The sequence below is a fragment of the Apostichopus japonicus genome, chromosome 12, assembly GCF_037975245.1.
Source record: "Apostichopus japonicus isolate 1M-3 chromosome 12, ASM3797524v1, whole genome shotgun sequence".
In the NCBI taxonomy this organism is placed as follows: Eukaryota; Metazoa; Echinodermata; class Holothuroidea; order Aspidochirotida; family Stichopodidae; genus Apostichopus; species Apostichopus japonicus.
Genome location: NC_092572.1, coordinates 8,626,851 through 8,653,360, shown reverse-complemented (window position 1 = coordinate 8,653,360; position 26,510 = coordinate 8,626,851). Strand labels below are relative to the sequence as shown.

The window sequence follows — 26,510 nt, the reverse complement described above, 5'->3', positions numbered from 1 at the left end:
GGTCCTAACCTAAAAACAGTCGTTTTTATTTGTCAGAATATATAAATTAAGGTAATTCGGACTAATTACCATATTTATCGCTCTAAGCTACTTCCAAGCACACTTAAACCGGAATTAATCCGCGTTTCAGCTTGATCTGGGGGGGGGGGGGGGTGCGCTTTGTTTTGTTAGGAATGTAGATAATACAGGAGGTTGTACAAGAACAATATCTGCTTGGTTACGTAATCAAACTTGCTCAGAGCTTCAATAGTGGAGTTTTGCACACTCAGTCACTTCTGGTTGTGTCATATAACCAGAGAAATAAATGAATTAAATAACTTCATTTCATTTTTTTTATTTTTGTCTTTTTCAGTCAGATTTTCTTTACAATAGTGTAAAATATATCATCTTTTTTTTCCATCCAGTCGATTTACAAAAAAAAAATTCAAACTAACATCACTGTTTGTATATTTTGAAAAATTGTTTTGAAAATGAAACAATGATGTAGCTTTTTAGCCACCAAACAGAAGGAGAAGGAAACATGATCATAGCAAGGTTACATTACTTTCCTGAAATTTAAATTTTCTTCTCTTGAGAAAGAAATATGCGATAAAACCAAAAAGCCAGTGATAAATACAAAAGTGTGATAAAAGTACAAAGCATAAAACCTAGGCTGCATTTTTGTTTAAACTTTTTCATTATCCCAGCTACCTCTGTGAAATGTCATACTTCCATGCACGTAAGTAATACTAACAGAAGAATATTATAGCGTTAACATATAACAGTGTTACCATGGAAACTAAAGATTTGTGTACTTAAATTCTCAAATTATTATTAATGATAATCTGTTTGATTTCATGTCTTACTATGTATCTTCGAAGGAAAATAGGTGAATTTTAGTTTAATTTTAATTTCATAATATGTAATCCCAACTCCCCATTAAAGAGAGGATGATCTACTCAGCTTTGTAATAATGGAATTAAAGATAGACTTTCTTGCCAATTTTGGCTTATGGTTTGATATTGCACAAAGTACTTTTGACGTCATAAGCTGAACTATTGAACCGATAATAAGTCTACCCCTTCAACGATGAGCTTTCATATTGCTCTTCTCCCCAAAACACCGCCTACCATGCATTGTGGACTGTCAACTTGAGATAAAAATGCAGTTGTATGGTGAACTCTATTTGTTCTTGATAATCTCATTTTTTTTATACGTATTGACTTTCAAGAGCTGAATTGAGTTATTGAAGAGATTGTAATTCTGGGACACTTTAAAATGGTATTCTGGTGACAGACAATGTGAAACTTCAATTGAAGAGAAAAATATTCCACACTGCTAGTTCAAAACCCCATCTCTATATCATGCCCCTAACTTGAGATATGTTTGATTGAATGTCACCGTTTCTGACTGGTTAAAGACTCAGGGGTGGGCAACCTTTTTGAATGAATGGGCCAGATATAAGGAGTGAAAAATTGACTGGGCTGCACCTAACCAACTACCTGCTGTTGATTTCAAACCTTTGATTCCGAGAACTTTCAAGCAATAGGTGTGCGTACTTAATCTGTATTCACAAAAACATAATGTCAATACAGTACAGTTGATAATTAACGGGGATAATAGGCCTACTAGCATCATTAGTGCCGATAAATTCTAAGCAGCTAGCTCGTTTTTGTGATGATGTAAAAATAGATTGACTTTTTTCTTTTTCTTGAGACATTTCACAAGCCGCAAAATAATCACTGGCGGGCCGCATGTGGCCCGCGGGCCGTAGGTTGCCCACCTCATGGTTAAACCCTCAACTATTTCAGGAAGCTTGGATCACAGTAGGGGGTCTGTGATGTCATCTGGGCAAAGGCTCTTTGGAAGCTTTACTTCAGCTATTATAATATTCTTGTTGATTTATCATTGAAACCTTATTCATTTAGAATGTTTGCATAGCTGCAAAGTTCTCTGCACTTAGAATTTTATTAAAATGAATGTTTGTTGTAGAAATATTATTTTTGTTTGTGAATAAATGATTGAGATATTGTAAAGAAAAACAAAGACATTTTCAGCTGCAGTGCCCTGATGACATCATCCATTCTACTGTTGCCAGATACAGTTACAAAATATCACTAAATTTTTAAAAATTCATATCTTCACAATACAAAATGCTACAAGGATGTGTTTTCACAGTTAGATTGAAAAAGAAAATCAGCATTTTTGTTAAGCAACAAACTTTAGCCACCAGAATACTTTTTTGAAGTTTCACAAATTCTTGCCCGAGGCTCCTTTCAATGAGCTGTACGTGCCCAAAATTGTAAGAGTTAAGTTTTTAAGTTGACTGAAGAGGGTAATAAATTCCAAAAATTGCTTGTCATTTTTTGCATTTTTAAGGTTAATGAGTTATTTTGCTTGTTGACTTTAAAGGTTCCTTTGAAATAAAGGTCGGCTTGCTAGTTCATTTCTTGTTAATTAATCCCAGTTATGGTATAATTTTTGGAACAAGTGCCCTTAATTGGTTCCCTCAAGATTTTGAAAACCTTGTGAACCATTCAAACCAGGTTTGTGAGGAATTTTTCAATCCTCACAAGAATTCACTGTGCAAGCTTAAAAACAAAACAAAAAGAGCTCAAATGTTAATTAAAAAAAATAAAATAAAATGCATTCGCATGTTTGACTTCTCTAGAATTTTCATTATAAAAGTACTGTTATGTATCTTAAAGGCTTAATTTTCTCTCTTGTGAACAAAATTAGGAAATGTCCATCATAACAAAGGAGCCTTAGAGACAATTTTAACCCTGGGTAGCATGAAGAAGATTATTGTAGCTATGTCCTATTCTGAGTTAGATTTCACCGTCTCTGTTCCAACACTGCCTTCCGTGCGTTGTAGATGCAATCGTTGACGCTTACGCCGTGATATGAAGAACCGAGTAAGGTTAAGGGCAGCTTGTGATTCTGTATGTAATCGTGAATGGAATCTGGAAGCAAAATGAAATATAGATAGATCAAAACTGCAGTATAAGATGTGTAACGAAAGGTAATGAGGGCGGTATTGAAGAACTTAGCATGTATATGACTCCGGATGTGTGACCTGATTAATTTGCAGATGACATTGCAAGGGTCCTACCTGTACCGCGTAAAATATTCCACAGGGATTGTACTAGTAAAGCGTAAGGTTGGCATGTAATATACATGTCTGAGCAGTCAAATGAGAACATTATTTCAGAATACGTAAAAGAAATGTGTGTTTCTTATGTGTCGTCTGCCGTGCAAGCAGTTATTTTCATTATAGATATATTTCCAGTTTTTTTTTTTAAAAGTCAACTTACATAACCCTATCACATAATGGTACTAACCTATAAAGCTTAAGGTATATGGACTATTGCATAGGGGCTTTTACAATTTCTGTATAACACACAACGTATGTTAACATTTAAGGACATGTTAACTACATAATATTATCAACATTCACTAATTTAATAGTACCACTAGTACAATTTTAATGTTCCTTTGATAATTTTATTCTACCTGTTGAATGTTTTTTTCTAACATTGAACAAACATAGCAGACAGTATGATTTAATAATAGCAACCTTTTTGAGATAAAGACGGTCTAGCTAACCGTAATAGTAATTACTGACTTTGTGATCCACGTTATAGTCATTGCCTTCTTTTGTACTACTAATGTACTCAAGGCAAGTTTATATTGTACAAATCCTTTAAGCATAGAGGAACATTAAAGTTCTTAAAAACATTGAAATTGCAGAGATAAGCCATTCTGAGCTATTGGTATAATAAATAACTACTAAGGACAACATTCCAGCTGTACCACAATGCAAGGGACAAAAATAAATAATAAGTGATAAAAAAAAAGAGATTTTATCTCGTAGAAATAGTTTAAAATTGAAGCAACCATATCTAAGGTTGGGAAGAAACATATTGAGGTGGATTTTCAACTATTAACAGTGCGGAAAAATTTTTCTCTTACATATATTTGGACAGTTGCCAAACTGTCTGACGTTCGGACTATCCCTTTTAAAGTTTTTGGGATGTTAGGTTATGTCCTGTAAATATCATGTTTGTGTTTAGAGTGTCCAGGGACCTTACTTTTGTTGACACAAAGAGTTGTTTTTGCCCTCGAAGGTATACTGGAGACGGACAAATTTTTGAACATTGTAATGCCAGGATTCGAATGGAAAATGGATAAATAAATAGTAGACTGCTGCAAGCTATGTGAATAGGACAACAAGACAAGTAGAATCCTGTTTAACTTTTTTTTTCTTTTTCAATGTGCCTGATCAGACAACTTCTTCTCCCGATCATGGTTGACTTGGACAAGAATTCCAGGCTTGCTCACGGCAAGGTTTTGCTGTCTCAGTCGCCACGGTAACCATCAAGTGAAATGTTTTTCTTTAATTATTCTTTTTCTATATATATCTTCAGTCCTCATTTAGCAAACAAGTCACTGCACAAAATATCATCACAAAGAGACTAGACAACTTTTCTTCGTGACCTTCTGATTCGGTGAAATGTCTTGCAAGCGAGTGATTAAACGAATGTTACCTCCTCGGGGATCACATGACACATCGACGCCCTGTGCAAACTGCAAACTTGTAGTACGAGTACAATGACATGAGTACGAGTACAACAGCATGAAAATGAGTAAACAGCATGAGTACAACAGCATGAGTATGAGTACAACAGCATGAGTACAATAGCATGACTATGATTACAACAACATGAGCATGAGTACAACAGCATGAGTACAAGTACAACAGCATGAGTACAATAGCATGACTATGATTACAACAACATGAGCATGAGTACAACAGCATGAGTACAATAGCATGACTATGATTACAACAACATTAGCATGAGTACAACAGCATGAGTACAAGTACAACAGCATGAGTACAATAGCATGACTATGATTACAACAACATTAGCATGAGTAAAACAGCATGAGTACAAGTACAACAGCATGAGTACAATAGCATGACTATGATTACAACAACATGAGCATGAGTACAACAGCATGAGTATGAGTACAACAGCATGAGTACAATAGCATGACTATGATTAAAACAACATGAGCATGAGTACAACAGCATGAGTACAAGTACAACAGCATGAGTACAATAGCATGACTATGATTACAACAACATGAGCATGAGTACAACAGCATGAGTACAAGTACAACAGCATGAGTACAATAGCATGACTATGATTACAACAACATGAGCATGAGTACAACAGCATGAGTACAACAGCATGAGTACGAGTACGACTACATATGCATGAGTAAAATACAACCGCATGAGTACGAGTGCAACAGCAGGAGTATGACTACAACAACATGAGTATGAGTACAAGTAGGAATTCTTTTTCCCTTTGATATATGACTGTGAGTACCCATGCTACTAGGCTCTTGTCATGAGTACAGTACTTATTCTTACACTAGAATCTATATTGGTCTTCCCAAAATGTCCCCTAAGGATGAGTACAATTCCATGAGGACGAGTACAAATTCATCAGGTTGAGTACGAATCTACTGCTATCTTTGCTAGTATACCAGTACAGATAGTGACTCACACAACCCGGGGTAAACTTTCCAAATTGTTACACAAGTAAGAAAGATGCCTAACTGTGTTAATAACATGCAAAAATTTAGCATTATTAAAATTTCATGATCAGAAAAAAAAAAAAATAACGGAAAATAACATGAACTTAAGAAATTGATACATTAAATGTGGTCCTGGGTTTAAATTGAAAGCTTTGCTACTTATGTTACCAGTTACTTTGCACCTGCAACAAAGCACACCTTTTTACAATTAAGGACCTTTTATGGTAACATGTTCTATCAATACTCCACTCACCGAGTCTTTTAGAGTGGCCTATGGTGTACTGTGGTATACAGTCCCGATGAACGCTCACATTGGAGTAAATAGGTTTCTCATGAATATTTAAATGAGCCTTAATGGATTCCAAAGCCGTCAGAAGTAATTTGTCTTTGCACACCACCTCGGGGTCACCGAAGAGCTCTTCGAACCATTCTCCACCCATCATGCACTGCAGGAATTTGAAAGAAACATTTGAAAGCGAAAAAAAATTTACAAGAAAAGTAAAAAAAAAAAAAAAAAAGTATCAGACACAGAGAAATAAAAAAAATGTTTGTGATTAAAAATTACCCGTAAATTGGATTTTTCATATCGCTTTTCATGTTCCACCCATAAACATGTTCTTGCCCAGAGATGATTGCATTGTTACCAGTTACCAGTAGGAACATCATCAAAATGTCCCTCTCCCCCCCCCACCCGCCCCAGCACGTACCGTTATGATATACGGGTTATATACCTGTTGAGAACAAGACACATTGCTAAGGCCTTCCAGCACAATATGTCTACTGTGATTGATAGCCTTGTTTAAGTTACACATTAGTACTTTGGTATATTGGACCATTTTAATTCATTTAACTTGTTTTGATATCATGACAGTGTGGCATGGCATGGTATTCAGGTGTCCAATCCAGTGGGGGGGTAATTTGGGGGGGTTTACAACTCACCCAGACATACAAATTGAAAGTAGTCTTTAGCACAATTTTTTATATAGACCGAAAGACCTAATTTATAATCTAACTATGTCTCAGAATGCAGAATTTCATGTCTATAATTTTAATTTTTTTCTATAAGTCTAACTATTTCTGAAGGACCTCCCAGACCACCCCTAAATGGAAGTCGCCTTTAACGACTCCAGAGCCACACTTGCTCCTTTTTAAAACCCGGTCCTCCTCCTCTCTGTATTTGCATTTATATATCATCATGGTATTGTTTTACCCCCACCGTAGCATGACAAGTTACAGACATTTGTCAGGTACAATGGGCAACAACCAGTATAGAGTAGAAGTATATAGCTATGAAGGCAATGTCAATTTATTAACTTGAGATAATATTGAGTAAACTTAATTTCCCCACCCCTTCCCCCTCCCCTCCCCCCCAAGATAATAAAATGCAACTAAAGATGTTAAGCTGACAGAACTACGGAGTGTTAGCTCAGTGGTTAACGCCGGTGCCTTCCAATCATAAGGTCCCAAGTTTGAGTCACTCCAAGATTAATGTATGTCGTCCAGTGACAGAGATGTTGACAGTTGACAATTTATAATCATGGACATTAAATATGAATCTAAGAGACGGACTTCGGTCAGCTTCCGACTTTGATAGGCCAATGAGGCTTCTTTGAGAGTTCCTGCTAGCAGGAGGATCTAAAATATTTACATACATACATACAATACATACATACATACAACTAACTACAAAAAAATTAAATATTACTGTCATTCTTGTCGTTTCCCTAACGGGAGTGTCGTGTTCCGGAAAGGTACAGGAATCGAACACGACTCCCAAGACGTTAGACGGTTCACAAGATGGGACCAGGTAGCCGAAACCCTGGAGAGAAACAAGAAGTATTTCAATCAAACGCTATATAGAGAAATAGTCTGAACTTGAGACAGCATTTTAATTTTCAAATAAGGTCTTGAGCTTAGTCACTAATTTCCAGCAATTTTTGAAAATCTGTATCCTAAACTTTTTAACAATTTACTGTTGTACATTTGTTCAAACGATGCAATTTACTATAATTCTACAATTCTATGAACAAATGAAAGTAATGTATCGCATAATTATGTGATTCTGTTTGTCCAAAACCTTGTTCTTCCTCAAGCACTATTTTATAAGTAAGTATTAATATCAATGAAATCCACAACCACCCCTCACCTCCCCCTCCCCTGCACATTAGAAAGAAAAAATCTGATCTGTAATGTTACATGAACTATTTTCATGAGAGAGGTTGGCAAGGGTTTACAATGGTTATCATCATCTAATACAAGATATACAAGATGTTTTCTATGTTGACTTCTGTTGACCTCTAATGACCTTTGATAACTATACGTTCATTCGCCGTATAAGGTGAGTATAAGGTGAATCTGCAGGTTGTGTATGAAATTCATTCAAGCTACCATGTTTACAAAGTTTTCAGACTTGGACCTCAAATTGGCTTTGACCTTCATGAGAAATGTTTTCCTCTCACTGACCATCCATCGTGCCCTTTTGTGAGTTATCTTGTTCACCAGCCATGACAAGACATACATACATACATAAACATACATACACCCATACACACACAAATGCCGCATGCCATCACAGTCACATAGATTCCCTTTGCTTTCAGGGAAGTTAAATTACAATGATGCAATTTATTCATATAATCCCAGAATCCGTAATTATTTTTGATGGAGAGTATTTTGTCCTCTTTCTGTAAAGGGATAAACTTGTGACCCAGGTAAGGCATCAATTAGGGCAGCTACCTTCACTATCTATATTGGGTCGACCCTGTGACCTAGGTAAGGTATCAAATTAGGGCAGCTACCTGAACTATCTATATTGGGTTGACCTTTTGACCTAGGTCAGACATCAATTAGGGCAGCTACCTGAACTATCTATATTGGATTGACCTTTTGACCCAGGTAAGGCATCAAATAGGGCAGCTACCTGAACTATCTATATTGGATTGACCTTTTGACCTAGGTAAGGCATCAAATAGGGCAGCTACCTGTAGAGGAAGAACACTCCCCTGAAACTCCAAGTTGACCACGGCGACGGTCGCACTGGGAATCTCAGACAATGACTTCGCAAGATCAGAATGTTCTGGCGCCAAGAGAGGAGCTAAATCTGTGACAAAGAAATGCCAAGACAAATACTTTTGACAGAGTAGATAAATAGATGTTCTTGAATTCTTACATTCCTGTGAAATTAAAACAGCGAAATTAGCTGCAAGGCAAGGTTTAGTCGGTCGAGTCGACAAGGGCTCGATTCTGGTGGTTTTGAGCTTGGAATCTAACAACTGTGAGACCAGGGGAGGAGGCGGGAGGAGGGGGGAGGAAGGGGAATTGTGGCTGGGTGATGGGAGGGACAAACTAACTGCTTAAGAACATAACCTAGAAGAAAGGATGTAGCCTACTGAATTAAACAAAAATACTGTCCCCGAGATCAATGTAACTGGAAACATGAGGAAGAACTCAACACCAGTGATAATATAGAGTGATTTGGAGGGAAGGGATATAAGAATCTGACAAAGTAAATCTACATTAACCAAGCAATGAACCAATCAACTGATGATGTGTATCGTCATGGCAATGAGAGAGACTAAAACATGGGGGAGAGATGGAAGGAACTTTAATTACTTGTTGAAGGAAGGGAACAAAACAGCCTTTCCGTCTCTAGCACTTTATCCTTGGTATGAATTCTGGCCACCTGTTACGCAAGAAAAGAGAAACCAAAATATAACTCAATCAAGCTGCATCATTATTCATAGCACAATGACCGAAGAATATACAATATTTGTCTTGTCTCGGGATTTCTGAGATTCAGACTGAAGGCAAAACGTGTTTATGCTATACATCAGGGTTGTCCACTCTTTTGATGAGGAGGGTCACCTCGAATGATTATGATAACGGACGGGCCGCATGAGCCTACAAGCTCCTGTGGCATATCCAGGGTTTCGTGCCAGAGCGGCAAATTTCAGTGGCCCCGCTAGGGGTCTGTATGGGAAATGAAGTTACTATGCAAACGGAGCGCCACCGTAGGTTGGCGCGTGGCGTGCAAGAAAAACAAAATCGCCCAAAAGACCCCCAGATTGCAGGAAATGACACTTCACAAGCCTTCTGATCTGTATCAAAACAATCTTCATATTGAGATATAATGATCTCTGAAATTTATCAAAAAAGAATTCCTGGGTAAAAGTACATTTGTAAATTAATGAGGTTGGCTGGCCGGACGGGACCTTGCGGCGGGCCGCACTGTGACCCGCGGGCCGTAGGTTGGACAACCCTGCTATACATCCTTGAAGGATTACAACAATTCTGGGCCGGAAAATGTAAGAAAATCAGGGATGTAAACATGCTGAAATAGAAAAATATATTGCAACAAAGAAAAAAAAAAAAATTATGAAAAAAATTATCAATTTCCTAGTTAGTTGTCTACTTCTAATAAGGTTCTTTTTTTTTAAATTTTTTTTTAAATTAAATTGAAAATATAATTATCTTCGGTTGTGATTGTTTCGTTACTGTAATCTGTTGAGATCTCTGTTTGTGTGTAACAGTAACGGTTGTTTCTGTAACAGCCTTAGTCACCCTATGTCGTATTGTTTTAAATGTGCAATGTTTCTTTGTTCATAATGTAACAGGAATTCAATAAATGAAAAAAAAAAAGAAAAAAAAAGAAGAAACTTATAAAGAAAGTCAAGAATTGCTTGTAGCTCTCTGAGAAATTACTGACATTTATAATGTATGGCACAATTGATGCAAATTGTTATTACTACATGTTTCAAATGTGTGCTTTGAACTACATTTGCCTTTACAGCAGAATGTTGTGAGCATTTTCGTGATAACTATTATTATCCAACTATTAGCAATCATAAAATGTACACAACTCTATGGGCATGAATTCATCATTTCATCACAACTGAGGGAGGGGTCCAATGTAAAGACAACTCCGTTAACAAATGCAAAACATTCAATTTACCTTATCTTTAAATTCAATCCTCCTACAAGGTGTGTCTGTGGATATCTGAACGTCCTTTTCCGTCAGGTAAGACCCCAACCTGTCTGGTAGCTCTTGAAGGCCAGCCTTCATAGACCAGGAGAGCCAACGCTCTGCGGTGGCTCGTTTGACAAGAGGAGAGTTACCGACTGATGAATCACCTGATTAAAAAGAGAAAACAGTGAAAGGAAGAAAGAATAAAAAAGCTTTTCTCTGTCAATTTTAATGACGAGAAGTTTGAAACGAGGCATTCGTATCAAGTAAATTAACTCTGCGGTAAGTTACCGGGTATCTCGAAGGAACCACAGCTGTCTTCCTTATCTTACCCCAGCGGAAGTCAACACAATTAATTCAGAGGTGATGATAGAGAGAATGCAATATATAAAGCTGTCACTCAGTTTGATTGCTTCTACTCATCACCTTCAGCCTAAATGGTCCAAGTTTGCCTTTTAATGACCTGTGAGGTCTTTCTAAGTCTTCAGTCCTTTAAAAAAATGAATTTTTTAGGCAGAAATTCAAAAACTTCAAAAAAAATAAAGGAAGTATTTGAGTGTTAATCTCTTTCTTTCTTCGTCTTTTGTCTTTTAGGCTAATCTTGATTCCATGTTTGTAAACGAGGGCCTTGGTGAAGATAAGCTATGGCTTACCGAGTTCTCCTCGAATGAATACAGTATAAATAAATGGAATAACATCATAATAGTGGGAGTGTTAGCTCAGTGGTTAACGCCGGTGCCTTCCAATCATGAGGTCCCCGGTTCGAGTCACTCCAAAGATTAATGTATGTTGTCCAGTTACAGAGTTGTTGACAATTGACAATTCATTATCATGGACATTATATATAAATGTAAGAGACTGACTTCGGTCAGCTTGTGGCTTTGATAAGCAAATGAGGCTTCTTCGCGAGTTCCTGCTTGCAGGAGGATCTAATATACATACAAATACATGTATACATACATAGTATAAATATTTATATAAATATTTATACTATGTATAGTAATATAAAATATCTTGTTTTCAACCGCTTTCCTTCTTTACAAGTTACACACCTACAAAATATGCTGTGTCTCTGGAACGCTCCTTTAAGGTGAAATTGATGATGATGTCGACCGCTCAGTGCAGACCTCAATGTTAATGATCATTCATTGTTTTATTAATTATAATAGCTCAACCCAAAACAAATTCTTTTAAATTCATATGAACAACTGATCACACTGATCACACTGACATTCATGGCCATTTGTCCTTAAATGTCATCTAAGTTCATAAAGATGTTATGTTTACCTATTGAGATTTGTGTTGAATTTGAGGAACTTATGTAATGGTCTGTGTGTTAGACTGAGTAGCCCAGCCACTTTCTTTGATGTGCCTTGGATGTTTATAGGGTCATTTCCCCCAAACGATTAATTGTGGTATAAATATGCAGCCTGGACTAACGGCAGTGTTTTTCTAATGAAAATTTTAATTTTGTGCCTACAGTCATCCATTTTAATACTGACAACAAACTTTTTACCTTCACGTTTTGAGAGAAGACTTCCCAGAATGAGAGAGCCGTACTTCTGTTCGATTTCAAACAGATGCGGAAAGCATGACTTGATACTCAGCTCGGATGATTTGCCAGCGAAAATACCTCGACAGAACGCATCCACCAAGTAGGTAGCAAACTGAAATGTAATAGAAATGAGATTGACAAAAATCGATTTCTTTCCGAAGAGGTGTGTAATTCCAAGAATATTACAGAAGGCAATCTTCTCCTCAATGGTCATCACCATTGGCCCGAAATATACTTAAAATTCAGAGGAGTTTGAAAACTATTTCATACTGTATGCAGGGGTGGGCAACCTTTTTGAATAAATGGGCCAGATATAAGGATTGAAAAATTGACTGGGCCGCACCTAACCAACGACCTGCTGTTGATTTCAAACCTTTGATTACGAGGACTTTCAAGCAATAGGTGTCTGTACTTAATCTGTATTCACAAAAACATAATGTCAATACAGTACAGTTGATAATTAACAGGGATAATAGGCCTACCTGACAGCATCATTAGTGCCGATAAGTTCTAAGCAGCTATCTCATTTTTTGTGATGATGTAAAATAGATTGATTTTTTTGCTTTTTCTTGAGACATCTCAAGGAACGCAAAAAAATCACTGGCGGGCTGCATGTGGCCCGCGGGTCGTAGGTTGCCCACCCTAATCCTATAGGCTCTGATCCTCCATATTATTTCCAGCCACAGTTAGGAGGATTCAAATCAGACATTTAAACATTTCTGTGAGACAAAATTCTTTGAGGGTCTCAGTAAACTGCTTGCTGAATTCTGAGCATCGGTGACCATAATTAGACTTTCTGGCATATTTGGGGGCAGTGGGGGAGGGGGGGGGACGGGAGAATACAGTTGAACTTTAATAAATCTGTGAATATAGCTTGTACTCTTAACAGAATTGACTTTATGACCCAAAAAAAGGCGGTTGTCAATGGATGTTTTTTAAATTCTTCTTGATGGAGTAAATATTATGTATAATGGTATTCAAACTGGGAACACCTACCAGTCCTGTCCTCAAATGGCCCTTAATATATTGTTACTTCTACATCATACATCAAGACAAATGAACAATGAACAAGAAACTCTTTGAAGCTACCTTTCCCCAATGCCTTAGGTTAATATTGTTGCATTATTTTGACCAAGCTATACAACACATAACTAAAGGGTGTATTCCGGTGGCCAACAATATAATGCTCATAGATGTGGAAATATGGAAAAGTAAATTATGCCACTCTATTAAAGTGTTTGTTGAAAACCCCATCTCAAGATCTCAGTCCTACCACAAAGATATGATTGATTGAATGGAGCCTAGTTTGGCTGGCTAAAAGCCCGGATTTCTGCCCTAGAGTGGCCACCTGTGCATGGTCAGTATTTTAATCAAGATCGTTTCTACTTTACCTCCAATCCGAATCTCCTTTCAAAGAAGCTATGTAGGCTTTCGTCGTCTACCGGGACTTTTCTCCGGAATGGCTCTCTGGCTAGTAGTACCGCCAGCGACTTGGACAGAGGCTCACTGCGTCGAAACAGAGATGAAAGACTCGCTGGTAGTTTGTGAATCTTTCCTTCGGCGTACAAGAATCTGTTACTAACGGCGGGGTGTGCCGACGTCACGGGTAGCAAACTAGTCTCCAAGTTGAGAGTATCGACCTAAAAATGAAAAAAAAAAAACAGATTACGCTGTGTAGTTACAGAAGGAGAATAAGTTATAAGTTGTGATATATTTCATGTGCAGTTATGGACAACTGCAAATAATTTGACATCAGTGAAGGTATATATATGTTGACCCTTTCCCCCCCCCTCTCCCAAGTTGACATCAAGGGTTAATGTACAGGGCCTGTCAGTATATCGGTTGTTCCATGTTTGGGGTGACGGTCAATTACTCAAGTTGAGAACACCTCGTTCAGACGTATTTTGACCGAGATATAAATATCCAGTGCCTAAAAACTTGACGTTGAAGGTAACTGGAAGTTAAAAGGAAGGTAACTGGAAGTCTCATTATTTTTCACGACGTTCAAAAGAAGTTTTGTTATTTTCGATGTGAAATACTGCCCATGAATCTATTCAACGATCTGGGTTGCCCATATCATGAGTTGTGAGTGAACTTATGAGGTGTATAATGCTACCTGCATATTTCTGGCACGTAGTCATCCAAGAGAGTGTGGCCAATGTATTACATTTGGTTGCGGAGGGGTAGGAAGCTTCCAAAACGTGCGAGGGGGGCACAACATTAGAGGGGCACTTTTTCATTCCACAACCACTGTTTGTTATGCTATAAACCGATACACACCGGCCATATCACTTAAATGTATGATGTATGCTATCAATACTATTATGGTGCACATGACTCTATTTAAAATTAACAAAGGCTTAAGATATCCAAAATACATTTCTTCATCAAAGGGGCATATTTTATTTGTCAGTAGGGCACATTTGCTATTTTGGAAAAAAGTGGGGGGCACTGGCTCCTACCCCGTTTGGTTGTAGTGGTTTTCTGAATGGTCACAAAAAAAAACCCTTGGCGATTTGTACTGCAGATCAACACACAATGGAAAAGCGTGAAAATGTCAAAAGATACTTCATATAGGCATCGCTTGAATGGTCTAGAGAATTTCCGTTCATAATTTCTAGATTGACATATCAGTACCTTCCATGCAAATAAATTGAAGCAACTGGACATTATCTCAGACACGAATAAATTTGACTGACGCATACCTCACAACTAGTTCTTACTAGATTCTGAAGGAAGAGGCATAGGTGTAGGAGCCCCATGAAGGGGGGGGGGGTGCTGTAACGACTCACCCAAAAAATAAAACCAAACTTTTCCGTGCGCTCCGCGTGCATTCAACATGTTAATGTACGTATATCATACAGACTTTTACATTATTAAAGGTGAATTAGTCAGGCAAGCTTAGACCTTTAGGAGATTTTTTTAAACTATTAATTTCCTGTAGCTACATCATTCCAATTGATTTTCTTTCCATAGGTGCCCGAAAAATTCTCAGCATATTTCTCTAAATTTCACAAAAATATTTGGTTAGGGGGCTGCATCCTCCAGCCTCCTACACCTATGGTAAGAGGGGATTGAAGTTGAACTCTGATCTGGAAGTGGCTCATGGGGGACTCACAGTGCTAACTTCTTACCAATCTATAGATCTGGCAGATGGAAAAATGCAATAATAGTGAGGGGACAGGTAAAGAAGAGCTCTGTGAATTAATATAATATAGTTAGAACCGACAAACACATATACATACCAGACTGTTAAGGAGTCAACAACATAGAGTATAAAATTGACTCACCATATCTAAGGTATTTTTACCCACAAGGCCAGTTACTCTGATGCTCCTGGTGCCAAGCTCGTGTACAGACCCATCTTCTGTCTTGCAGCTGTGAAGCCATCCTCCGAGACGAGAGCTTCCTTCTAGTAAGAGGATCTATGATGATGGTGGCAAAATAAAACCCTACTGTAAGCTTTATCATCATTACTGGTTTCAGTTGCTTCATTGCTTCATAATTTCATTATGAAGATACCTGAATAGCCAACTTGCTCACTTTCTCACCCACATCCCCCCCCCCCCTGCGCCTTCCCTCCCTCTTTAACCTAAAGAAACCAATCGATTAAATGTTGATTTCCTGATCCAGCCGGCCAAAACTGTATTTACTAACATAATGAAATTGTACTAGTTTGCTCAGATTTAGAAACATGTGCATATAAACAGCAGCCAGTACTTACAGTTATATACAGTACACATGCAAAAAGAATTTTAAAAATTTGTAGGGGTCTGTACGGTAGCCTAGGATTCTGTATCGTTTGTTTGGGTTTGCTTCCAATAATTTTACTTTTACATGCTGGACAAGCATTTCTGCAGGAAGGTATCATTCAAGATCAAGTACAATGTACACCATTGTGGAACTGGCCTACATAATGCCAAATGGCTTGCCAACCTACACATCTCCCGTCACAAGTTCTTTGTCAATGTCAATTAAGTTTGACTTCCAGAATCTACTTTGGCCTAACTTTAGAATCCGTACCATATGAATGGGAAAGCTTACTTCGAATCGGCAGAATAAGGTTAGGGGTTAGAAAGTAGGGTTAAGGAGTAGGGTTAGGGGTTAGGAAGTAGGGAATATGGTTAGGGGTTAGGAACTTAGGGTAAGGAAGTAGGGAATAGGGTTAGGGGTTAGGAAGTAGGGTCGATTGGTACGGATTCTAAATTAGTACCTCTACTTTTCCGCAGTTTTTCACAGTTTGAACTTTGGGTTAGGCCTGCTTGTCACATATGTGAGGGACATAATCTAGCCTAACTTGGATCATAACCGGCTGGCATTCTACTTAGGCAAAGGCCTACATAGTAACAAGCTTACACCAAACGATAGTCGTTTCTAATATCACTTAGTAATGTGTAAGGCTGCCCATCTAAACTATATCACTCTATCATGCCTAGTCAATACTGTTTCGGTAATGCTAGTGTGTCTGTCGTGAGTATTCGGCTCTTCTTCGATTTGTGAGCATCTATACCTAACTTTAGTCCTACTCCCGAATCCTAGCCTGGTAAATTTGTTATTGTTAGCGCAACCACTACACATGCTAGATTTCGAAGCTTATTGACGTAGGCCTAGACAAATGCCAACTTCTTCAATACCTTTTCTGACTCTCGTCCAAGCGTTTTCAAATAAAATGCAGCAGACAGTCCACTGATACCACCACCCAAAATTATGTTCTCAACAAACTTGGAAGCCATTTCTGATAATAACAAAATTTGTCATTGTTGAAAGGCCGGCTAGACCTCCAATTTCGACTGATTGATGATGTCGAACTGGGTGCATCGAAGTAATCCTACTGTACGTTAGTTATAAAACACACAAGCACCCTCCCATTCACGGCTGAGGTTAGTTCCAAGGTGTTTCGACAACAGAGAAGTTGACCTGTGACGTACTTCCGTTTTCAAGAGCCCTCTCTAGTATTCCTATTGCAATGGCGCGAAATGGAAAGTGTAAATTACTTGTACAAGTTGTTGATGACGGCTACTCAGGCTGAAGATTAACCTGAAGATGACGGCAACTGGGCAGCATGGGTTTGAAGCCTGGACGTAAAGATTAGACCTAAATGTATTCTCTTGACTTGAACTTTTAACGTTTGAGAAAATTATATGAACCAGGCTTTGTTGCAGGTTGTAGCTGCCACAGCTTAGGCCCCAAGACGTAGCCTAAGGTACTGTAGGCCTAACGGCATAACCGTTAGCCAGAATGGTTGATGAATTACTCTGTTGAACAGCTATGTTTAAACGAAATTGGGGGTCGATGGGGGCAGGCATAAATTTTGATAAGGATTATATTTCTAGTGGAGGTGCTTATAAGTTATAGGCCTAGGTGTTTTGAAAGGAAGGAAAGTCATTTCTAATAATATCAGGAGGCATGCTAAGGTACGCCTAGGTCCTAGGCTAGGCCTAGTTACACAAGTTACACTACAGGGATAAGCTGAAGATTGTCTTTACCAATGCTAGAAGTATTTGTAAAATTTTTGCTGAATTAACTGTTCTTCTTGAGGATCTGCGAGGTCCGCGAGACCGAAAGTAAAAAGGTCCGCCACACCGAAGATCTTCGAGACCAAGGTCCGCGAGACCGAAACTATTACTAAATACTAGGCCCCGCGAGACCTAAACTACTAGGCCTATAATAGCACTTGGTAAGACAAATCTTACTACCGGTAATATTACCTTGATAAAGAGTGTTATTTAAAAGAATTTACAGCCATTTCTTTTCATAATGGATACCAGTGAGTTGCGCAAGGGGGCTGGGGCAGCTTGCATTGAGGCGTAACCAGGGGCAGCTTGCATTGATACAGTGGCGTAACCAGAGGGGGTTGCAGGGGGCAAAAGCCCCCGCTCTTAAAAGTCTAACCCCCCTGCTGTGTGTTTGTGCTACAAAAAGTACAAATTTTAGGAAGTAAATTAGACGTTTGGTTTATTATGAGGAAATTGTGTCAACTGTTACGGGCTAGAGGTTAAAAGTTGACCCCTAATTAATCCTGATTTCACAATAAAGTGGGATAATAATGACAGTATCCGGCTATAACAAGGGAACATGTTGCGGTTTTTGGTTCTACTACTGTAAGGAGTCAAAATTCTTTAGACTACTCGAATTTCAAATAATATTTGATAATAATATTTTGTAATTTGTCAATGTAAAAAAGTGTTTTAAACTGGATTAAATCGCCCGTTTTCTCTTACCTCTTCAGATTTTAAGGGGGGGCAGGGATGTCCACCAGTGAAGAATTTAGGGGGCATGCTCCATAGACCATCGGTCTCACGGACCATCGGTTCTCGGAAATTCGGTCTCGCAGACCTTCGGTCTCGTGGAATTCCCCTGGACGGGGTATGTTGTGTATTGTCAGGACAGGAGGGATATGTCGTAATGGAATTGGTGGGTAAGCTTGCTCAGTTTTGTGAAAACTTACAGCGGTTTGCCTGAGAAAGTTGTACTTGCAAGAAGTGTGAATGGGTTAAGAATGCTTTGGACAAGCACTTTAAGCATTGTAATCGGGTCTGAGTGTTTATGTCTTCAGATTTTTCTCTCCTATAGGGTCCTTGGGAATTGAGTGCCCCTCCTGATCCTTATTTTTCTACTAAACTAATAATAACAATAAATACGTTCAGATAGGCACTATGTTAGGTCTACAGAAGTCTGGTAGAAGCTAATTTCAGTATTTAAGGTGCCAGTGAACTGTCAATCTAAGTAACTTATTTCTTCTTGGTAATTTGTTTGGCCATAATAAAAGTCTGTTCAGGTGATGCAGAATTTATTCAGCAGGTGGTTCAAGTCCACCAACAGATTAGATTAAGCCACTCAGTTTCCAAGAAGAATTTGATCATTTGTGCATGTGACTTAATTGCTATAGAAAAAAAAGGCTAATCCCATGATAGAAATTTTGTTTGGCAATTTGGCAAATCAATCAATGAATATTCTGACATTTCTTACAGAGGAGTTTTGTCTGTGAATGTGTGATATAATTTTTTTTTTGTTCATCTTGGGTCACCACACACTTGGAAGTGCAATTCCAGTACAAAAAGGTCTCTTAATTTACAGTTAACTTGATACAACAATGTAAAAAAAATTGTGTAAAATTCTTCAACAACACATAAGACAGTGCCCGCCTTTTTAAACAAGAAAACTGGGAGCTGATGTTGTTAAAGCTCACTACCAGCTGCTTTTGATTGGCAACAAAACCTTGGCGGAGTGTGTACGTTAGGTCTAAAGAAAATTGCAGCAGCTCAGTCCAGCAAACTTGGAAGGATCAAAAACATTGCCTGCTTCAGGAAGGACAAAGAGTGTAGGAACTTCTAACAAGCAGATAAAACTTATTTATTTTATATTTCTTTGTTACACAAACAATGCAAGAATCATAACATACTTAACAATGTGAAGTTTTTATCTGGTACACAAGAGGTACAAACAAACCCACTGACAGGAATCTGGGGGTGGGGGCAGGTGCACTCTATAAGGTCTTGTCCCACAGTTTCCCAGACCTTGAGCAAATTTTCAAATACACAACTAGAAATACAAATTTCCCAAAGGGGATGGGTGGGGGGGAAGCCCTTGTTCCCTCTCCCAGGTTTTCCTGAAAAACCATTACTTGGAAATAGGCTTACTAAACGATGAAAAGCTTCACCATATTACGTATAGGGGCTTAATAAAACCACAATTTTCTCTAATGGACAGAGGCACCTTCCTTATTTTATTCTCCCTGGTACCCACTTCAGACCCAACATCATGCTTTCACTTGAAGAGCTGCATAATATCGAATTGTGAAGGAAGAAGAGGCTCTGTATATATAGCCCAGATGAACAAGTATCAGGCCACATATTCAAGAAACTGATCTAGGCTGGTAGAAGTGTTGTATAGGATCAATTTACATTGTGACATTTGTAAAAAAAAATTGCAGTTTTTGCTATATTCATCATGAAGTTAGGAACAAGACTATATAAGGAATTATGGAAAGACACTTGAGCATTTTGTCTATAATGAGCTTTGTCCTGACTCCAATCCTCTGAAACATGACAGGTGATATTTTCCCACAAACAGAACAATAAGAAACTACATACAGCTGGCACTATGTAAAGGCAGGTTTTCACAATTTGATCAACTCAATCTAGAAGAAAAAGTGAAGGCATGGCAAAGTGAAGACAACCGAGATTGTTTTTTTCTTCGCAAGTGCTCAGACAAGCCAAAACAAACAGCTATCTCAGATGTGCGGATCCATATGTAAATTTAGTGGTTTTCTATACTGGCGTGCCCTTCCAAAAGTATGATGACTCAGGGGAGAGAAGTTGCAAAGATAACGCAGAAACAAAAGATTAACGGTTTACTTGGATAATTTAATAACTCAACTGGAGCAACGGTTTACTTGAATAAATTAACAACTCAACTGGAGCAAACTAAATATAAAATATAAAGCATAATTTACTTACAAGTCACAAGCTTACAAGTCACAACATATGAATCAAACAAACTCACTCGCTCACAAGTCTTGGCCGGTCAACCATCCATACTCACCGCCTCATTCATAAGCTCTGCCAAATCTTTTCATACACAAGAAAGTTCTATCACACCACACGCACACACTCACACCAGATGCACGCACGCACCACAAACAGCGCGCCACGCCTGATATGTTTGAAACCTCTGTTACGTAATTAAACAGCGATGCGTCGCTTACAAGCGCACCATAGCCTAACGCTACACTATATACATGTACGCCCACACAAGAATAGGCCTCTTGTTACAATCGCTCATTTACACATAGAAAGCCCAAAACACAAGGTATTGTCCAAGACACAGATGATAGGGATGACATGGAAGATGACAGCTATGACACCAGAGAAAGCACTGCTTTCCTGTTCATCCATCAGACCAGCCAGCAACAACTGCTTTTAAAGCGTTATGGAGACATGGTACTCATTGATGCCACCTACAAGACCACAAAATATGCTCTGCCTGTTCTTGGTATTTGTGAGGACCAAGATTGGTTTTAGTCCTGTGGCTGAATTCATCACAGAGAATGAAACAACTGTTGTGATAACAGAGGCCCTTGACATCATCAAAGATGGAACCTTGAATGGAACCCCAAGTTCTTCATGCTTGACTATTCCGAACAAGAATACCAAGCACTGCATGCAGTGTTTCCAGGTACACAGAAGTTTTTATATGCCTTTCAAATGGAACAGGCATGGTTGCATTGGAGCAAGGAAAGTAAGTTAACTCAACCCTACACAAAGTTATTAGTACTTTTCTTTTTAAAAGTTTTTAGCAAAGCCACACAGCAAGAGGTTCCTAGTTTGATTCCTGGTCAATGCACCTGTGTTATGTCATTATGCAAAGCACTTATTATCTCTTTGCCGACAAAGTTGGTGAAAAGGGGACATAACACCGTTACTGTTCATCTGTTTATTTGTCTGCTGGTCCATTTGTCTCTCTGTATGTTCACATGTTAGCCGTCCTTCTGTATGTAAATCTGTCAGATCAACCTCCACAAAGCGTCTGGAAAAGAAGTAGAGAAAAACAATAGTGTCAATAGAATAGAGTGGAAATATAATAGACTTTAATAACATTTGATTTGGTTAATACTGTAGGTAAGCCCTATTTGGTGTCTATGGGAAAAAAGTTGAGCATGTTTCTTTTAGAAACTTATGTCAGACTAAACTAAACGCTAGGTGTGTTGAATTGCAATAGAGTGAGTAAAGGTTGTAATTAAGGTTGGACTGACTAAATGGTTAGAAGTATATTTGGTAGATCAGTGGATGGCAAAAGGTGGGTGGGGTTAGTAGGTGAATGAATGGAGGTATGTGAATGGTGTGTTAGATGAATTGGGTATGGTAGATTAATGGGGCACAGTGAGGAATAAAGCATTGGATTAATGGAGCATGGGAAGTGAATGAATGATGACTTGGTATTGCATTCTGAGGGTTCCACTGAGATAAGTGTCAAGGTGTTTCGACAACACAGCTAGTTGAGGCTGCGTGTCAAGGTGTTTCGACAACAAAACTTTGTATTGCATTCTGAGGGTTTCACTGAGGTTAGTGTCAAGGTGTTTCGACAACGCAGCTAGTTGGTCAAGGTGTTTCGACAACAAAGAGATTAGTGTGAAGGTGTTTCGACAACGCAGCTAGCTCAGGCTAGGTTCAAGGTGTTTCGACAACAAATCTTGGTATATTGCATTCTGAGGGTTTCACTGAGATTAGTGTCAAGGTGTTTCGACAACGCAGCTAGTTTAGGCTAGTTTTAGGGTGTTCCGACAACAAAGAGGTTAGTGTCAAGGTGTTTCGACAACGCAGCTAGTTTCAGGGTGTTTCGACAACGCAGCTAGTTGGTCAAGGTGTTTCGACAACAAAGAGATTAGTGTCAAGGTGTTTCGACAATGCAGCTAGTTGAGGCTAGGTTCAAGGTGTTTCGAAAAAAAACTTGGTAATGCATTCTGAGGGTTTCACTGAGATGGGTGTCAAGGTGTTTCGACAACGCAGCTAGTTTAGGCTAGTTTTAGGGTGTTCCGACAACAAAGCGATTAGTGTCAAGGTGTTTCGACAACGCAGCTAGTTTCAGGGTGTTTCGACAAAGGAGCTAGTTGGTCAAGGTGTTTCGACAACGCAGCTAGTTTAGGCTAGTTTTAGGGTGTTCCGACAACAAAGAGATTAGTGTCAAGGTGTTTCGACAACGCAGCTAGTTTCAGGGTGTTTCGACAACGCAGCTAGTTGGTCAAGGTGTTTCGACAACAAAGAGATTAGTGTCAAGGTGTTTCGACAACGCAGCTAGTTGAGGCTAGGTTCAAGGTGTTTCGAAAAAAAAACTTGGTAATGCATTCTGAGGGTTTCACTGAGATGGGTGTCAAGGTGTTTCGACAACGCAGCTAGTTTAGGCTAGTTTTAGGGTGTTCCGACAACAAAGCGATTAGTGTCAAGGTGTTTCGACAACGCAGCTAGTTTCAGGGTGTTTCGACAAAGGAGCTAGTTGGTCAAGGTGTTTCGACAACGCAGCTAGTTTAGGCTAGTTTTAGGGTGTTCCGACAACAAAGAGATTAGTGTCAAGGTGTTTCGACAACGCAGCTAGTTTCAGGGTGTTTCGACAACGCAGCTAGTTGGTCAAGGTGTTTCGACAACAAAGAGATTAGTGTCAAGGTGTTTCGACAACGCAGCTAGTTGAGGCTAGGTTCAAGGTGTTTCGAAAAAAAAACTTGGTAATGCATTCTGAGGGTTTCACTGAGATGGGTGTCAAGGTGTTTCGACAACGCAGCTAGTTTAGGCTAGTTTTAGGGTGTTCCGACAACAAAGCGATTAGTGTCAAGGTGTTTCGACAACGCAGCTAGTTTCAGGGTGTTTCGACAAAGGAGCTAGTTGGTCAAGGTGTTTCGACAACGCAGCTAGTTTAGGCTAGTTTTAGGGTGTTCCGACAACAAAGAGATTAGTGTCAAGGTGTTTCGACAACGCAGCTAGTTTCAGGGTGTTTCGACAACGCAGCTAGTTGGTCAAGGTGTTTCGACAACAAAGAGATTAGTGTCAAGGTGTTTCGACAACGCAGCTAGTTGAGGCTAGGTTCAAGGTGTTTCGAAAAAAAAACTTGGTAATGCATTCTGAGGGTTTCACTGAGATGGGTGTCAAGGTGTTTCGACAACACAGCTAGTTTAGGCTAGTTTTAGGGTGTTCCGACAACAAAGCGATTAGTGTCAAGGTGTTTCGACAACGCAGCTAGTTTCAGGGTGTTTCGACAAAGGAGCTAGTTGGTCAAGGTGTTTTGACAACGCAGCTAGTTGAGACTAGGTTCAAGGTGTTTCGACAACAAAGAGATTAGTGTCAAGGTGTTTCGACAACGCAGCTAGTTGAGGCTAGTTTGAAGGTGTTTTGACAACAAAACTTGGCATTGCATTCCGAGGGGTTTCACTGAGGTTAGTGTCAAGGTGTTTCGACAACACAGCTAGTTGAGGCTAGTTTCAGGATGTTTCGACAACAAAACTTGGTATTGCAATTCTGAGGGTTTCACCAGGACACAGTGATTCAAACACTTGGAATTCCATGCAGGGTGTTTCGACACCACATCACAGACACAGTGATTCAGACACCTGGTACAGCGCACTGAGTGTTTCGTGTACCATCTTTACCTAGGGCCTAGATCTGAGGGTTTCGCTTACCTTAGTGATGCAAACAGTTAGGACCGCACACTGAATGTTTCGTTTTCCATCATTTGTTGACTTGATTTTATGCATTTCGTTTTAAAAATGCTCTAAAAGTAACTAGCATCTTCATCTCTATCCCCAACACATCCCAAAACTCCACAATACGATCAGCGAATCTGAAACGGAAGTGACGTTAGAGGTCAACTAGCTGTGTTGTCGAAACACCTTGGAACTAACCTCAGCCCCCATTCACTTTCACTACGACCAACCTGAAGCTATCCCAGGATTCATCCCAGGATTCATCCCAGGATTCATCCCAGGATTCATCCCAGAAATTCATCCCAGGATTCATCCCAGGATTCATCCCAGGATTCATCCCAGGATTCATCCCAGGATTCACCCAAGATTCATCCCAGGATTCATCCCAGGATTCATCACAGGATTCATCACAGGATTCATCCCAGGATACATCCCAGGATTCATCCCAGGATTCATCACAGGATTCATCCCAAGATTCATCACAGGATTCAGATTTATCACCAGATTCATCACCGGATTGAAACGGTCACTGCACGCGTTTGTCTGATGAATCTGTATAGCGCCATATTAACTACCGTTGTAGAATTAGAAGGGAAGTACTGTAGTACATACTCAAGTTTCTTACACAAGCCTATCTGTGCCGCACATCGCGTGGGGGGGGGGGGGGGCGTGGTGGACATGAAAACAGTCAAATCATGGAGAGAAAATGTGTCTCGACTCATATCTAGCTCTCACAGGGCAACAACTTGGCCTTTGACTCGCAATTATACATTCAAATCATTGGTAAAAAATTAAAAAACTTTCTGTTAGCTTGTTTGTTTTGTAGTACCGTCAACATTTCGCGAGGCTATAGTGCAAGGGCTAATGTGAAACCATTGATGTCTAGTTTTACCTCCATGGTGAAACTAACTGTTTCACTGTCGGTTATCGGTATATATTTTAGTATCATTAAATGCAACGTAAAAAGCTGTAACCCCTTATGAACTGGCATGACGTTCGCAGCAACTACCAGCAAGTCAGCTCCTACGGGAGATGAAAACGCCTTGAAATGCTACATGTGAATTTCATCTCAAACCGAAGAGCAAATTCGCAAGTTCACTGTCATAGCACATGGTAGAGAAACGTTTGATTTCGTCGTAAAATGGCACTCCTTGAGCGGTGAGAAATATCATATTGCAACCTATTTGTTGCCAAGAGTTGCAATGTTTTTTTCTAATTTTACGATGTTTTACATAATACTATTTAATAGCATATTGTGATGTTAGGTAATTGGTTGTATGGTTGATCAACTTCGAACTATAATCATACGACATAGGCCAGCCTCCTATGGGCTAAATAATTGTTATAATTAATGGTTACAAACAAGTTTTGAAATGCAAAAGAAGCCATCTCTGAAGTTACACAAGCGTAATAAACAGTGGTCTTGCCTGGCCATGCAATTTGTGTACACAAGAGTGATAAGCACCCAGCTTTACAGCTGGAAGTGCGAACTCCAGTATCAAATTTCTGCTGTCAACCAGAATTGTGGCCCAAATCAGCGAGGTAGCCAGGAATTTGAAAGGGGGGGGGGCACTTTTGTTGCGATTGATATGGGGAGGGGTCTAAGGGGAGGGGGTGTCCCTCCCCTTTGAGATATTTTTGAACAATTGAAGGTCCTTAGATGCGATCTGGTGCAATGTTTTGCCAGTTTCATCATTATCATATGATATCATATTATCAGCAGATTTTGTTTCCTGTTTGAATTCTTTTACATGTTCTTTTACATAATATATCAGAAAAACAAACATGGTGCTCTTTTACAATTTTTCCAGTAGGATGATTCTTGTTTATTGTCCAATGTCTGGACTTAAATACATCTGACACACTTAACTGATGGACAATATAAACTTTCATATTTTGTAAGACAGCCAGATGTGCAGTGTCCTAAAAACAAATGTCGTTATCGCAGTGTGTTAGTAGTGTAATAATTATTTATAGAAAGTGCGTATCACGTACGAATGCTAGCTTAGCTTCATAACATGCTGCTCGTTCAACAACTTAGTACGAATCATCAAGCGCGTAGCCAGGAATTTGCAAAGGAAGGGGCGAACCTGTAGGGAGCCGTATACAGGCTCTGCAAACTAACTAAGCGTAGCGCCACCATGTATTGGCGCGAAGCGTAGAAGAAAATTTTGGCCTAAAAATTGATTTGATTTGATTTATTTTGTTTTTTTTTC

The 26,510-nt window shown here is 39.1% G+C and overlaps 1 protein-coding gene and 2 long non-coding RNA genes across 3 annotated transcripts in view; 1 reads left to right on the top strand and 2 right to left on the bottom strand.

Annotated features, from left to right (window-relative positions):
* Window positions 1-26,510, top strand: part of LOC139976918 (uncharacterized) — a 472,282-nt gene that overhangs the window by 364,366 nt on the left and 81,406 nt on the right. The window lies entirely within an intron of this gene.
* LOC139976915 (protoporphyrinogen oxidase-like) lies at window positions 1,663-16,951 on the bottom strand. Its single transcript, XM_071985803.1, has 10 exons — window positions 16,739-16,951; window positions 15,395-15,529; window positions 13,496-13,744; window positions 12,066-12,216; window positions 10,538-10,716; window positions 9,199-9,268; window positions 8,568-8,686; window positions 7,292-7,405; window positions 5,840-6,032; window positions 1,663-2,942 (listed from the first exon to the last, which is right to left on the bottom strand). The coding sequence occupies exons 1-10, from the start codon at window positions 16,835-16,837 to the stop codon at window positions 2,815-2,817; spliced, it is 1,437 nt and encodes a 478-aa protein (XP_071841904.1). The 5' UTR covers window positions 16,838-16,951; the 3' UTR covers window positions 1,663-2,814.
* On the bottom strand, window positions 20,450-24,497 carry LOC139977791 (uncharacterized). The gene is made up of 2 exons (XR_011796694.1): window positions 24,271-24,497; window positions 20,450-21,632 (listed from the first exon to the last, which is right to left on the bottom strand). It is a non-coding gene; the product is annotated as an uncharacterized lncRNA (long non-coding RNA).

What these genes read in the sequence shown, in the direction of transcription:
- LOC139976915 (XM_071985803.1), bottom strand. Translation starts at nt 16,837, where the DNA reads ATGGCTTCCAAGTTTGTTGAGAACATAATTTTGGGTGGTGGTATCAGT. An exon ending in AAAGGAGATTCGGATTGGAG is followed by an intron (nt 12,217 to 13,495) that starts GTAAAGTAGAAA and finishes ATTACATTTCAG; the next exon opens with TTTGCTACCTACTTGGTGGA. An exon ending in TCTTCTCTCAAAACGTGAAG is followed by an intron (nt 10,717 to 12,065) that starts GTAAAAAGTTTG and finishes CTTTTTAATCAG; the next exon opens with GTGATTCATCAGTCGGTAAC.